We start from the raw sequence: 16,089 nt of genomic DNA, 5'->3' as shown, positions 1-16,089 counted from the left end.
TCACCCAGAAAGTACTGTCTTACATTCTTACCATTTTAAATGTTTGTCAGAATAGTGTTAGATGAGAGTACTTAAGTAAAGAGAAAAAAGCATAAAGCATTTGATTTGAATTGATTTGATTTTTTTTTTTTAAGATTTTTAAATGCTGGTATTGGGGCTTGAATTCAAAGCCTGTGCTTTCCCTTCACTTTTTTGCTGGTGCTCTGCTACTTGAGCCACAGCCCCACTTTCATCTATTTGCTGGTAATTGGATATAAACGTCTGTTGGACCGCCAGGCTAACTTTTTTGCCCAGGCTATCTTTTCAGCCTCCTGAGTACCTATGATTGCAGGTGGGAGGCTTCAGCCCCTGGCATTTCATTTGATTTCTGATTTCTATGAGTCATAAAGTTTATAAGTTCAATGATGATATTTTGATTTGAAAGAATTTTTTTCCTGTTCATACCAAAATGTCTTCTCTATTTAAAGATATCATCAGAGATAAAGTTTTTTTAAATTAGCTTATATTAGTAATACAGAGGGGTGTTTTGTGGTTAAATTTCTGCATTTTTATAATACATCCCAGTCTTATCCTTCTATGAGATATAGTTTGTTTTTAACTTTTGTCAAATCACATATGGCTGACTTCAGTCAAACCAGGAATATAAAGTATTTGCATAGTGTGTATCTTAAATAGTAAAGTGCTAATGTATTTATTCGATTTAAATGTCTATATCATGTGCTGGGTAATGCCAGCTACTCCGGAAGCAGAGATAGGATAGTCATTGTTCAAAATCAGTTTGAGCAAAAGTTAACAAGATTCTATCTCAAGAAACAAGCTCTAGGAATAGTGATATTCCTGTGATCCCAGCTATGTGGGAGGCTGGGTAGGAGGATTGCCAGCCAAGGCTGGCAGACAGAAGTCAGTGACCATTGTGAAAACAAACTAACGCAAAAAGAACTGGGAATATGGTGTAATCAGTAGCATACTTGCCTAGCAAGTAGTACCTCAGAATTGCAGGGGAAATTAAGGTCCATATTGTTTCTGATATTAAATAATCTTTAAATTAAATATCTCAAAAATATTAATGTTTATTTGGTTGACTTAATCTTTTTCAGCCTGCACTTAATTTAAGGGACCTTGGAATATCTGAATTAAGAATTGGGCATATTGACCAACTGATAGAAAATCTACTTCCTGGATTTTATAAAGGCAAAAATGTATCTTCCCATTGGCATACATCTCATGTCTCTGCACAATCCTTCTTTGAAAATAAATATGGTACGGTAATGCATTTGTGGTTCCAATTAAAATAAACCATTTTAGTATTACTAATCATAGTTATAATAAATACCTTTTAACATTTATTTTGTGATAGCTTTCCTGAGTTTTTCTTTTATTATTTTTATTGGGACTTTTTAAAAAAGCTCAATAGGATAAAATGTCATGGTAATGACTCTAGAGTTTCCTTTCTTTTTTAAAATACATTTATATCACTGCTGGGCACTGGTGGCTCACACCTCTAATCCTAGCACTCATGACCTGAATTCTGAAGCTTGAAGCTAGCCCTCACAAGTCCCTCTTTTATCTCCAATTAACAACCAGAAACCTGAAAGTGTAGCTATGGCTTAAATGGTAGAGTGTTAATCCTGAGCAAAAAAGCTCAAGCACAGTGCCCAGTACTTAATTCAAGCCCTAGGACTGGCATTGAAAAAAAAAAAAAAAAAAGGTTTATATTGAAATACTAGATTTACAGAAAAGCTTCAAAGATATGGAGAATTTCTATATTCCCTTTACTTTATGTCCCCTAATGTTGACATCTTGTATCACAAGCACAGTACATTTGTCTAAATAAGAAATTGACATTGGTATAGTATTTTAAATTAAATACAGACTAAATCATTTAACTCATTTAACTAAGTCATTAATTTTTCTACTAGTGTTCTTTTTGTGTCATAGATTTTAAGGCCTGCATAGCACATCATATTTAGGAGAATAGATTGTTATTATTTTACTTACAGGTGAAGTCATTAAGTTCCAAGTAACATTCTAATTTCTGAGACTACATTTATGAAGAAACAGTCTTGGCATGTCTACATAGTTTGTTAATTGAGACTACTACAGTCTAGTATTAAACCATTTATTATAACAAATGGCCCTGTACTGTAGTCTGGTGAAAGGGATGTTAGATTCATGAAGTTTCTTTTTGTTGTGATTCTGGGGATTGAGCCTAGGTTATTGTGCAAGCTAGGCAAATGTTGTACCACTGATCTATTTTCCCAGTCCATGAGTTAAACAGGGATGGTAGAACTTATTAAAACAATGAAATATCTGTTTCATGTTGATGGAAGAATTCTGAGCTTGAACTCAATCTGTTTCTTTTGTTTTTATGCCTATTTCTTCAGTACTTGGCACATAGTAATGTTCAGTAAAATAAAATTTTTGTTATTATTACTCCTACATATTTATGTTTCATTTAAGGTTCTTTCTAATACTGCCAGATGCTTGCTTTGTTTAAACAGTCATATGTTTATTTGCTTGACTAAGAGTTCAGTTACTGAAATCTAACTAGACACACAAATAGATGATAAACATTGTTTCTTATGTTGCTGCTGCCAAACAAATCCCTAGCATCTTAGATACAAAGTAAGATGGAATGCATCCATCAAGAATTTAGGAAGAATTACTGAAATGTTCATGGAATATGGCTTTAGGGAAAAGAAGGTTCTTTGTACCTAGTGATTATGGAAAGCTTTAAGTAGAACAGAAATGATTTTAGCATAAACATGTATGTGTGTATATATTACCTATGCTTATTTGAATTGAGTTTTATGTATAGTCTTATTCGTATGTTAGATAAGAAAAGCAGTATAACTACAGTGATAGTACAATTTAAGAGCTGTGATATGTAGTAAAGTAGTTAGATTAATGGTTTTATAAAAGCATAGTCAATATATAGACAAATAAAAGGTGAAATTTAGTATATTGTGACTTTTTAAATTATTTGATAAAATTATTTGTTTCATATGATTTTTGTGTATTTAGTTTGGCAATTAGGAAATTTACTTTTTTTAATTTCCCTCTAGGTTACATAGATATGTTTAGTGCTTTACGTTCCTCTTGCTTGTACAGACAACATTCAAGAACTATTCAAAACATTTGTTCAGATCTTCAATGCTGGCCAGGTATGAAACAACTATTTATATTGAAAAATGCAATATATTCATTTAATAAGTTTGTCTTTCTTAGCAACATCTTATAAACATAAGCATCTGTTGCTGTACATAGTAGGCCTTGTTTAGTATAAGTAGTTCTAGGCAAAAATTTTAGGATCTTTCTAAGCCCAGACTGCTTTCAAACTCAACAATCCTCCTGCCTTAGCTTTCAAGTGCTAGGACTCCAGGTGTGTGCCACTATACCCCACTTGCCATATATGTACATTTTATATATATTCCATATGCACATATATGTACACACACACACACACACACACACACACACACACACACACATATTTCAGTCATGAGGCTTAACCTCAGGGTTAAGACACTGTCCCTGAGCTCTTTTGCTCAAGGTTAGTGCCCTACTACTTTTGAGCTATAGCTCCACTTCCAGTTTTCTGGAACTTAGAAAAAACCATAAAGTAAAATAACTTAAAATAGCAAAATAAAACAATTCTGACAGTGAGAAATCCCACAGATACAATAAAAGATTTAAATGCTACAAGGTAGTACATAGTTTTATTTCATTAATAAAGCACTAAAATATCCCCTCTCTACAGTATTTTTACAATAAAAAAATATTTTTTATAAAAGTGCTGAAATAGGCAATTGTCTGAGCTATAAGTTAGCACAATGGACCAAAGCTCAACTTTTCATTTGAGTAAAATTATATTCTGCTATTTTTAATATAGTTTTATCTATATTAATTTCTATCTTTAAAAAATTATAGCCAGGTACCAGTGGCTCATGTCTATGATCCTAGCTCCTTAGGAGACTGAGATCTGAAGATGGTTTTCAAAGCTAACCTGGGCAGGAAAGTCCTTGAGACTCTTATCTCCAATTAACCACCAAAACCGGGAAGTGACATTGTGGCTCAAGTAGTAGAGTACTCACCTTGAGCTGAAGAGCTCAGGGACAGTGCCCAGGTCTCTTAATTGGAGATTAGAAGGGATAGGATGATAGCCATAAAGTTTGGAGGATAATCTCATTATTCTGTAGATACCAGGCTCATATCTTCTAATTTTTCTAAAGTAGAGCAAGTTTATTTGAAAGTAAAAAGAAAGCCTTAAAGGTCCCCCAAAAAGAGACTCATAATGTTTTTCTTTGCAAGATTTTTTAATTAGCATACATTAATGTTAAAAGGTAAAAAGGAAGTATCATTGTGACATTTCCATAAATGCATACAATGTATCCTATCAACTTGGTCAATTTTGCAACTCTCTTCTTCTACCTTTCCTGCCTTCTTAAAAGCCTCCCTTCCTTTTTTGTGCCGGTACCAGGACTTTGAACTCAGGTCTTCATGCTCTTACTTGGTTTTGCTCCAAAATTTTCTTTAATTTATATCTGGAAAATGAGATCACAAGTTCCTATAATATATGTACAAGTTAAAAAGATGTTATCTGGCCGGGCGCTGGTGGCTCACGCCTGTAATCCTAGCTACTCAGGAGGCTGAGATCTGAGGATCACGGTTCAAAGCCAGCCCGGGCAGGAGAGACCGTGAGACTCCTATCTCCAATAAAACCACCAGAAAACCGGAAGTGGCGCTGTAGCTCAAGTGGTAGAGCGCTCGCCTTGAGCTGAAGAGCTAAGGGACAACGCCCAGGCCCAGAGTTCAAGCCCCACGACCGACAAAAAAAAAAAAAAAAAAAGATGTTATCTGGTGTTTGCAACAGTATAGAGAAAAGTATACTCACTTATTGGTGTGTGTGAGCATATATATCAGGTAGCCTTCTTTGAAAGCAAATTCAAGCCTTATAGTCCAACTTTTAGGGATTTATTCTACATGTGCTGAAGGAAATAGGTAAAGAATATTTATTGCAGCATTATTCTTGGCAATAAAATAGAGGGCCTAGAGGCATAGCTCAGTACACATGAACTTGGATTGAACCCTCAGCACTAAAATACTCTCAACAGTAAACTAACATACATAGTTAAATTAAGACATATAAATGGCTATTCAAGTGAGTTCACAATACATTTTGAAATATATTTATGAGATATCATTCGGAGGACAAAGAATTATGTAAAGCTATGTACTATTTCTAGAATAATTTGTTTAGAAGGTCAAGAATGTGCATAAAATATAAAAATAGACATGGAATTGTTAGCATTGGCTACTTTTGTGAAATGGCATTGAGGTTTAAGGAATTAGGAGGATTCTTCTATTTGATACTTTTTAAAGCATTTTGTAATTACCTAGAAAATACAAAGTCAATTTGTAGATTTTGATCAGTTCTATCTATTTTAACAACCTGGCTTTTCTTTTTTTAAAAAAAATTGTCAGAACTTATCAATGTTCTGTTATCAAAATTATTTAATGCCGAGCCCCAACAGCTCATACCTATAATCCTACCTACTGAGAAGGCTAAGATCTGAGGATTACAGTTTGAAGACAGCCTGGGTAGGAAGGTCTGTGAGACTCTTATCTCCAGTTAACCACTAAAAAAGAATCAGAAGTGAAGCTGTGGCTAAAGTGTAAGGCAGTAGGCCTTGAGCAAAAAAGCTCAGAAACAGCACCTAGGCCCTGAATTTGAGCCCTAGGATTAGTATACACATACACAAAATTTAAGATAACTTGACTCCTCTACTTTCCCTCCCATTAAGATGAGATAAAATATGCACAAAGAAATGCCAGACAAAAGAAATTCATTGAAAATTTAGATACCAGGTCTACTGTGGTTGTTTATATCTTTGTAATCCTGATTACTGGGAAATGGATACTCATTCAAGGTCAGCCTAAGCAGAAATTTAGCAAGGCACTATCTCAACAAACAAGCTGGCCATGGAGATACAGGCTTATAATTCCATGTTGCCAGAAACGTCAAAATCTAAGACCATTCCTAAGTAAAAGTAGTCTGTGGAAAATAGCTAAAGGAAAAAGGGCTGGAGGCATTGCTTAAGTTTCAGAGCATGGGGCTGGGAAGGTGGCTCAGTGGTAGATTGCTTGCCTTGTATGCATGAAGCCCTGGGTTCAATTCCTCAACATCACATAAGCAGAAAAGGCTGGAAGTGGTGCTGTGGTGGAGAGCTATCCTTGAGTGGTGAAGTGGTGGAGAGCTATCCTTGAGCTGAAGAGCTGAGGGACAGCGCCCAGGCCCAGAGTTCAGCCCCACAACTGGCCAAGAAAAAAGTTTCAGAGCACCTATCTATGGAGCATGAAGCCCTGAGTTCAAACACAGGTACTACCAAAATAAAACCTAGATACTAACTAGAATTTGTAGTTAGGGTCAGATTTATCCATCCCTTAGGCAGTTTTCTTTTAGAACAAGTTACAAAGTAAATGGTACTGTTTTGTTCAGTTTTTATACAGTCTCGAGGTTTTAAGACTTTGAAATCAAGGACACGACGTCTACAGTCAACCTCTGAGAGATTAGCAGAATCACAGAATACGGCGCCATCATTTGTGAAGGTAATTAAATTTCTTTTTGCTATCCAGAAGTAATTTTCAAATTATTAAGATAATAAGGACCTTCAAGTGCTAGATTTCTGTGGGCTGGTGGTTTTTTCCCCATTCGTTCCACCTGTGATACGGAATTAATGAACTATAGTCATGAACATATATATAAAACTCTTGGACACCTGCCTTGTCTGTACATGCTTAGTTATCATATGCTACTGTTTTTTCATATTAATCTGTTATCTACTTATGTGCTCTGTACTGATGAATAGCCTTCACTTAAGATAGCACACCTGGTATTCAATCTATATTTGTGTTTGGCCTTATCTCTAATGTCTCCTAATCACTACAATTCTTTGGTTCCAACCTCAATCTCCCTCCTACCTTTCCTCTCTTCCTCATTCATTCTTGTTTCCTTAGTACTGGACTTTTAACTGAGGATTTATACATGATTGGCAAGCAATCTACCACTGACCTGTACCCCCAGCCGTAAATATTTAGCTCTCTTCATCTCTGTTCTGGCATACATATTGCCATAATCATTTCTTGCCTAGATAACTATATTCTCATTTATTTTCCATGCTTCTAGTCTTGCTACCTTCAATCTTGCCTCCAGACCTGCAACTCCCAGTGTTTCTAAAATGACAGTCTAATTGCATTAGTCTCCTTTATTACCTAGTTCATCCTGGTATAACACTGTTGACTTGTTTGATCTTTCCTGACCATCTTTCTGTTCTCATCTTTCAATGTGCCAAACTCTATTCTCCTATCTTCTAGACATTTAAGTCTTAGCGGTTCTGTTTCTTCTATCTATCAGATTGTTCTTCATGCTTGTTCTTTGGGTATGGTTCTTCTCCTCACTTCCCACCCATTGGGGTTTTTTTGTTGTTGTTGTGTTTTTTGTTTGTTAATTTGTTTCTTTTTGGATAGTCACTGTGTAGCCTAGGCTAGCATCGAAATCTTTCTGCTTTCAGAGTGCTATGACTATTACATGTGTGTACCACCACACTTGGCTATGTAGTTTTGATGTCCTGTTCTCTTTAAGGTCTTTTGTGTCTTCCATATATAGCATTTACTTTACTACAATAAAGTGCTTCTAGTATCTATGTATCTTTCTTCAGTAGACAGAAAACTTACAGATCAATCACTTTATCTATCCCAGGAGCTCACACAAGACCTAATATCTGGAAGGTATATAGTAAACATTTTGAAGCTTTTCCTGTAGCAGTATAAAGTTGTATGAACATCAAGGAATTAAAACCCTAAGATCACATGACCTATTCTCTGTTTTCAGTGTAGTATTTTTACAGGGATTAATGATGCTTTCTTCATATTACTAGTTAATTGATACAGGTGTAGGCGCTATTATTAGTATTCTAGTTCAGCTAAAGCAATTCATTATTGACTATTTCTTCATTAGCAATACTACTTGACTTTCAATGATTTTTTCGTATATAGTCACAATATTACTAGAGAGTATTACTATTGGTGCAGGCAACCAATGCTATATGTTTTATATATTTAGGGGTTTCTTTTGCGGGACAGAGGATCAGATGTTGAGAGTTTAGACAAACTCATGAAAACTAAAAATATACCTGAAGCTCACCAAGATGCATTTAAAACTGGTTTTGCAGAGGGTTTTCTGAAAGCTCAAGCGCTAACCCAAAAAACCAATGGTAAGTTAATTTGAGAACAACTGAAAAGCTAGCACAATCCTTTATGTAAAAGTGTAAATTTTATAAAATCATCCATTTTTACATTGGTAATTCAACTATATTTACAACTTAAGACAATTGAAGTTTGAATGCCTATAATCTTAGCTACTTGTGAGACAGAGTTCGGAAGGATCAGTTTTAGGCTAACTTAAACCCACAAGACTTTTTCTGGGGAAACTGGAAACAAAAAGGGGAAAGGGTATGACTCAAATTGTAAAAAGCCTTCCTAGTAAGTGTGAGGTCCTGAGTTTAAACCACAGTACTACCCTTAAAAAAAAAAATTAAGGGGCTGGGAAGGTGGCTCAGTGGTAGAGCGCTTGCCTTGCATGCCTGAGGCCCTGGGTTCGATTCCCCAGCACCACATAAGCAAAAAGAAAAAAGCCAGAAGTGGCGCTGTGGCTCAAGTGGTAGAGTGCTAGCCTTGAGCTGAAGAGCTGAGGGACAGCACCCAGACCCAGAGTTCAGGCACCACGACCTGACCCCAAAAAAAAAAAAAAAATTAAGCTTTATGGAAATGAAAATACTGCTGGCAATTTAGTTTTCTTAAGAGAAGAGCCAATCAAGGACAGAAGTCTGTGGCATATGTGGCTTCATGAAGTGTTAGTGTGCTGAAGAAAATGTCAGTTATACAAAAGAATGCCAGATTCAAAAACTGCATGTGATAAAGTAAGGTTATCTATAACCCACTATTTTATTTAATTGGGCTAACTTATGTTATTGGTGACACTTGATTTAAGGCTTTTCCTGTCTCTTCCAGATTCCCTAAGGCGAACTCGTCTGATTCTCTTTGTTCTGCTGCTATTTGGCATTTATGGACTCTTAAAAAACCCATTTTTATCTGGTAAAGTTTGTTTATCTGACTTGCTGGGGTTTTTTTTCCCTCTATCATCTGACTTGTTTCTTGTTTCTCAGACCTAGAATTTTTAAAAAGTCACTTGAGGTGGTAGTTCAAAGAGGGGTGGAAATGTGGTGGGGCTATGGTCACTTGAAAGGAAGGTGACAACATGACATAAGTCTTTCACATATAGTAGTACCAGGCCAGAGGTCTAGCCATCAGGGCCGTGCTGGTAACCAGAATGAACTGGAAGCTTGGCTTCCTCAACCTATCCATAGTGGTCTGCAAGGGACAACTATTGCCCTGCTGGACATCTTTGTCTGGTTGAGCAGTGTAGAAGGGGTCATTTTTTAATATCCCTCTTCCCATCATGCATGGAGAGCTATCCTTCAAGGTCTCTGTCCAGCTTGGAGTCAGCCTAATCCAGTCCTTTGAATGTCTGTATACTTGACAAACTCTTTAGTTATCAGATTCTGGTCTGAGGTGTTCATCTTTGTCTTCTAGAACTGTTTGAACTGCTATGTACTATCCTCATTCTCAAAACAGATCTTAGTCCCTTCCCCAAGTGCTAGAGAGTCTCAGTGCCTACAGGTCCACCTTTAGCATCTAGCCCCATAAGAAGTCCCCTCCCCCTGACCTTCTTCCCATGTAATAAGTGAAAACCTGGATTGTCAGCAGCTTCAGCTCATTCTCCCCTACTTATTGGATGCACTCCATTCATTTCTAGACAGTTTCAGACCACTTCACCTTCTCCTCCTCACCTTCACTCAGGGAATACGCCGTGCTCTTTGTCTGAACCTGCTTCCAATACAGCTTCATAGAGACATAGAAGGGCATGAAGGCTGAGTGGTTCTTGTCCATTGCCCCCTTGAGGTCTGTATGTGTGAAGTAAAGTGCAATAAAGCCCACTTTAAGTGCCTCCTTCTTAATGTTACCCTTTAAAAAGTCCTTGACAAATTACTTTGTCATGCACTTACCCTTCAGGAGCTCAGAGAAGTCAGCTATTGTGTATGTTTTTTATTTTCTGGGCCATGTAGTTCTTTTTCTCTGAATTGTATCTATCCCCTGAGGTTTCCACCTACACTCACATTGTTGCTGAATAGATCCTGCTGCCCTCCCTCTACTCCCACAACTGGTCAGACTCCTTTGGTGCTGCTGCAACTAAGCCTGTCCTGTTAATTTTTTAATTTTTTTTTCTTTTTGTGGCCAGTCCAGGTAGTAAAGAAAAAGACTATTGTTTATAGACTGACAATGTGTAATGTAGGTGCATTTTTGATTACTGTGATGAAATACTGAGGATAGATACTTTGTAAAGAAAAAAGGTTTGGATATATGGCCCCTGGTATATGTTAGACTTTGGTAAGGACCTCAGGCTGTCTTGCATCACAGGGAGGGAGTGCAAGCAAGAGGGAGAAGTCACATGATGAGACAAAGTTAAGGGCGGCTGGGAGGTGCCAGGCTTGTTCTTTTTAGAACAGTCCTCTGTGAGAACTAGCTCAGGATTCCACAGCTCTACTGAAGCACCACTCTATTGATCTTCCACTAGGCTATACTTCTGAAAGCCTGCCTCCTTCTAGCATCGCCACACTGCAGACCAGGCTCCCAACACAGAAACCATTAAGGCAGCTCCTACATACTCAAACAATAGGAAAGCCTTTCGTTTCTAGTAGTGGCTACAGTTTCCCAGATTTTTAGAAAGTTATACCTGTTTAATGATCAAATTTTTAAATTACACAAATGAATTTTATAGCTGGGCACTGGTGGCTCATACCTATAATCCTAGTTACTCAGAAGGCTAAGATCTGAGGATTGCAGTTCAAAGCCAGCCTAGGCAGGAAACTCCATGAGACTTTTTTTTTTTTTTTTTTTTTGCCAGTCATGGGCCTGAACTCTGGGCCTGGGCACTGTCCCTCAGCTCAAGGCTCAAGGCTAGTGCTCTACCACTGGAGCCACAGCGCCACTTCCGGCTTTTTTTTCCCTGTGTATGTGGTGCTGAGGAATCAAACCCACGGCCTCATGCTTGCAAGGCATGCACTCTACCACTGAGCTACCTTCCTAGCCCCTCCATGAGGCTCTTATTTCCAATTAACCACCAAAACCTGGAAGTGGCATTGTGGCTCAAGTGGTAGAGCACTCAACCTTGAGCTGAAGAGCCCAGGGACAGCGCCCAGGTCCACAGTTCAAGTCCCCCGAACAACCATCCCAAAATTTTTTTATAATAGCAAAAACAGGAAAATAGTCTTTTTCAAAGATCAAGTTGAAATGAATTGAGTATTTTTCTAAATTTGCAGGTCTAAGGATATATGATCTTTAAAAAATAGTAAGCTAAATTTTATTGTCTTCTAGAATTACTATCTTGTTTCTTATATATTGATGATTAAACCTTTTGTAAACAAAAAATTATCTTTAGTTGTACAGAGGGGTTGCAGTTCAACATGTGAATAAATCATGTGACACTTCCAACGTTCTCCCTTCCCATCTATCTCATTCCACCCATCACCTCATTTCCTAGTTATGGTTTCACATGTTTATCCAGTATTATGCCTATATTCACTCCCCATTCTTCTCTCCATTTGTTTGTCCCCTTCTACTAAAGTAGCATTCCCCCTCAGACAAGACTTTTTTATTTTTATTTATTTATTTTTGCTTTTAATTTTATTGGTGGTACTGGGTTTGAATTCAGGTTTTGTATTTGTTCTGGCAGGTGCTCTGTCTCTTGAGTTACAACTGTAGCCTCTAGTATGAATCATCTGTTTCTTGATTATGGTCTAGAATTCAGACCTGGTTTCTCTTTTTTCTAATATGTATATTAACTTCAGTGTCTTCAACACTTAATTTTTCTTGTCTTTCTTGCATATAAAAATTAAGGTGGTTGGAGTTTTATTAATCTACCAAATATTATTATCTATTTTCTTTAGTTCGCTTCCGTACAACCACAGGGCTTGATTCTGCAGTAGATCCTGTCCAGATGAAAAATGTCACATTTGAACATGTCAAAGGAGTAAGTTTTCTTTGTCTTCTTTGTACATTATCTAACAGATAGTCTATTAATAAAGCTAATATTTGAGTCTAAGCTTATTCTAGATTAGGTAAAATTCTATCTTCTAAAAAGTGCTGGAAATTTCAGTATTTTAGGGTAAATGATAACATTAGATCAGATCTTCTTTCATGGTAGTGGTTTATATTAGTTTGTGATGAAGCAGCATCATTTTATAGTGGAATTCAGGTCTTAGAAGTTAAGTAGACTTGGGAGCATTGCAAAGCTGGGAGAGTGCCTGCTTAGTAAGTGCAAAGCCCTGAGTTCAAAATCCCCTACTACAAAGAAAACAAAGAAATAAAAGTCAAATAGGATAAAGTTTCTGCTTCATTATTATAGTTCTTGGATATGTGACTGAACTAATTCCCATAGTTTCTCACAAATAACACGTGTACTTGACACATAGTAATCAGTAAATAACATTTCTTTATTGATTCCTTATATTGTAACTTATAGCTTGTAACTCCACTATTTAAAACACGCAGACCAGCTGGGCACCACTAGAAAACAGGAAGTGGTGCTGTGGCTCAAGTGGTAGAGCGCTCACCTTGAGCTGAAGAGCTGAAGGACAGCACCCAGGCCCAGAGTTCAAACCCCACGATCGACAAAAAAAAAAAAAAAGGTTTTTATATATTTCATGGTAATAAAGTTAAGGTCCAGTTAATTCTCTACCCAAAAATTAACTTTATCATTTGCAAAGAGGAAACCTTGATTAACCAAATCTAATCAACATTATTAAAGTCATTCAGTAAATTGTGTCACTTCAGGTGGAGGAAGCTAAACAAGAATTACAGGAAGTTGTTGAGTTCTTGAAAAATCCACAAAAATTTACTGCACTTGGAGGTAAACTCCCAAAAGGTAAGATATTTTCCCTTTTATAATGATTTAATGACAATGTACTAATTTTACTTCATTACATTTTAAAGTAAGGTTAACATTTCTTTTTATTTTTTGCCAGTCTTAGGGCCTGAACTCAAGGACTGGGCACTATCCCTGAACTTTTGTTGCTCAAGGCTAGCACTCTGCCACTTAAGCCACAGCTCTACTTCTGGGGCTTTTTTTGGCTGTTAATTGGACTTTCCTACCTAGATTGGTTTTGAGTCATGATCCTCAGATGTCAGCCTCTTTAGTAGGTAGGATTACAGGTGTGAGTTATCAGTACCCAGCTAACATTTTTCTTTTCTTTTGTGTGGTTCTAGGGTACTATTCCTGAGCTTTTTTGTTCAAGGCTAGTACTTCCTACTATTCAAGCTACAGTTCCAGTTCTAGCTTTTAGTTGTTAATTGGAGACAAAAATCTCACATACTTTTTCTACTCAGTCTGGTTTTGAACCATCTCCCTCAAGATCTAATCCTCATGAGTAGCTAGGATTATAGGCATGAGCCACCAGCACCCAGTTATTTCTTAATTACTATTTTCAAAAATATTTCTTTTTTTGGGGGGGGTCTGGTCGTGGGGCCTGAACTCTGGGCCTGGGCACTGTCCCTCAGCTCTTCAACTCAAGGCTAGCACTCTACCACTTGAGCCACAGCACCACTTCCGGCTTTTTTTTTTTCTTATGTGGTGCTGAGGAATTGAACCCAGGGCCTCAGGCATGCAAGGCAAGCGCTCTACCACTGAGCCACCTTCCCAGCCCCTTCAAAAATATTTCTACAACCAGTTTTTTTAAAAACTAGCTTCCGGGCTGGGAAGGTGGCTCAGTGGTAGAGTGCTTGCCTTGCATGCATGAGGCCCTGGGTTCGATTCTTCAGCACCACATAAACAGAAAAAGCCAGAAGTGGTGCTGTGGCACAAGCGGTAGAGCGCTCGCCTTGAGCTGAAGAGCTAAGGGACAGCGCCCAGGCCCAGAGTTGAGGTCCATGACTGGCAAAAATAAATAAATAAAAACAAAAAAATAAAAATAAAAACTACCTTCCATTAGTTATACAGAAAGAATTTCATAGTTATATTTCCACAAATGTTACACTTCTTAAAATCAGCATTATGTATTTAGCATCATTTCTGAAAGAAGCAGGTTTTTTCCAATTAATTTATTGTTTAAAATAATGGTATATTATGACATTTCAACACATGCAGACTAATTTTTATCTTATTTATCCTCACTGTCACCTCCCTTTGCTAACTTTCCCTTCCCTTCCACTAGTTCCTCTACATCCCCTCTCCCCAATTAGTTCTACATTTAGGTTTATATGTTTTGTTTGTATTTATGGATCTACCTGTAACAGAAAACGTACTATATTTGTTTCCCTAACTCTAGCTTATCTTACTTAGCATGATGATTTCCTGTTTTATTCATTACTTTTTTTGCAGGTGACAGTTATATTTTATGTTCTTCTTTCTTTTGTGTGTGTATAATACATACATACATGTTATATATGCACGTATGCATATATATGCATATACACATATATGTATAAAATATTTTCTTAATTGATTTGTTGAAAGGCACCTAGACCAATTGCACAGGTTAATGTGAATAGTATTGTTAGACACATGGATGTTCATTTATGTCTATTGTTATACCCAAAAGTGCCATATATTTATACTGTGTTCCAAATTTTTTTTTTGGCCAGTCATGGGGCTTGAACTCTGGGCCTGGGCACTGTCCCTGAGCTCTTCAGCTCAAGGCAAGTAAGTGCTCTACCACTTGAGCCACAGCACCATTTCCAGTTTTCTGGCAGTTAGTTGGAGATAAGAGTCTCACGGACTTGCCTGCTGGGGCTGGCTTTGAACTGTGATCCTCAGATCTCAGCCTCCTGAGTAGCTAGGATTACAGGCATGAGCCCAGATTCCAAATAATTTTATTCCCTCTGTGCACACTCTCTATCCCAATCCTCTAAAACAGTATTCCCTACAGGATTCCTTGTTCCATTTTTAGAGTTGCAAATAATCACCATTATTCAATGGAAGATTACATGTGTAAGCCACTGGCACTCTGCTTATTACTTGTATTCTTTTAACTATTTGGGAGTAAATTAAAGATATACTATTCTTACTCGTAAACCTGTGAGTAGTTCCTAAGATAAGGATATTCTTTTATATAATTCCAGTATAATTTTTAAATTTTTAATTGTTAAATTTATCATAGAAAGAAAACTGAAACCTATAGTACAAACCCAGATTGCAGTCTTTGTTCCCGTAGTTTCACCTTGCTTATGCCACTTTCTAAGACTAAGATTTAAAATCACATATGCCATTCATTTGTATGTTTGTGGTGCTTTTGTGAGTGTGTGTGTGTGTGTGTGTTTGTTTTTGGTCCGATCGTGGGACCTGAACCCTGGGCCTGGGCGCTGCCCCTCAGCCCTTCAGCTCAAGGCTAGCACTGTACCACTTGAGCCACAGCTCCACTTCCGGCTTTTTTCTTTTTGCTTATGTGGTGCTGAGGAATCGAACCCAGGGCCTCATGCATGCAAGGCAAGCACTCTACCACTGAGCCACCTTCTCAGCCCCGAAATTTTTTATTATTTATAGAGTGCCTATCTAAAGACCATTTATGTTAAACTTTTGAATGGTTCTAAGGGATTTTGTTTTTTATTTTGCTATTAAATATAACACTATGGGGACTCCTCTTTGGGGCCCCTCTCTCATAGAGAGTCTTCCTACCTTCACAGCTTTCCTTTCACTTTCAAATAAACTTAGTCTGTTTGCTTTTTTAAAAATTACAATGTGTGCTTTTGCTAACATACTTTTCTTGTCTTGATTTCTTCTGTAGAATACATTTCTGGAAATGGAATTGCCTAGTTTAAAAGCATCAGTGGGTTTGTTTATGTCTTGTTAAAGGAGGAAATAGTTGCCTCAAGACTTTACATGTTATAATCCATGCATAGTCTCCTGGCTTCATTGCTGTAGGCTGAAAGGGAGATTTTTCAGGATACCTTTGGGTTTTTTGAGTTGTTTATTGATGT

The 16,089-nt window shown here is 37.2% G+C and overlaps 1 protein-coding gene across 2 annotated transcripts in view; it reads left to right on the top strand.

The window, feature by feature from the left end:
* The window catches only part of Yme1l1 (YME1 like 1 ATPase), a 41,193-nt gene that overhangs the window by 10,843 nt on the left and 14,261 nt on the right, over window positions 1–16,089 (top strand). For both annotated transcript variants that reach the window (XM_069998273.1, XM_069998272.1), the window contains exons 3-9: window positions 1,098–1,260; window positions 3,066–3,164; window positions 6,500–6,609; window positions 8,123–8,273; window positions 9,070–9,153; window positions 12,066–12,148; window positions 12,952–13,042. In XM_069998273.1, coding sequence (XP_069854374.1) covers window positions 1,098–1,260; window positions 3,066–3,164; window positions 6,500–6,609; window positions 8,123–8,273; window positions 9,070–9,153; window positions 12,066–12,148; window positions 12,952–13,042 — 781 coding nt within the window. The remainder of the gene's footprint in view (window positions 1–1,097; window positions 1,261–3,065; window positions 3,165–6,499; window positions 6,610–8,122; window positions 8,274–9,069; window positions 9,154–12,065; window positions 12,149–12,951; window positions 13,043–16,089) is intronic.

This window comes from Dipodomys merriami, unplaced genomic scaffold (genome assembly GCF_024711535.1).
Source record: "Dipodomys merriami isolate MVZ:Mamm:240054 unplaced genomic scaffold, mDipMer1.0.p SCAF_51, whole genome shotgun sequence".
In the NCBI taxonomy this organism is placed as follows: domain Eukaryota; kingdom Metazoa; phylum Chordata; class Mammalia; order Rodentia; family Heteromyidae; genus Dipodomys; species Dipodomys merriami.
Note: the sequence above shows the minus strand (reverse complement) of the source record. Positions and strands in the feature narration are given on the sequence as shown.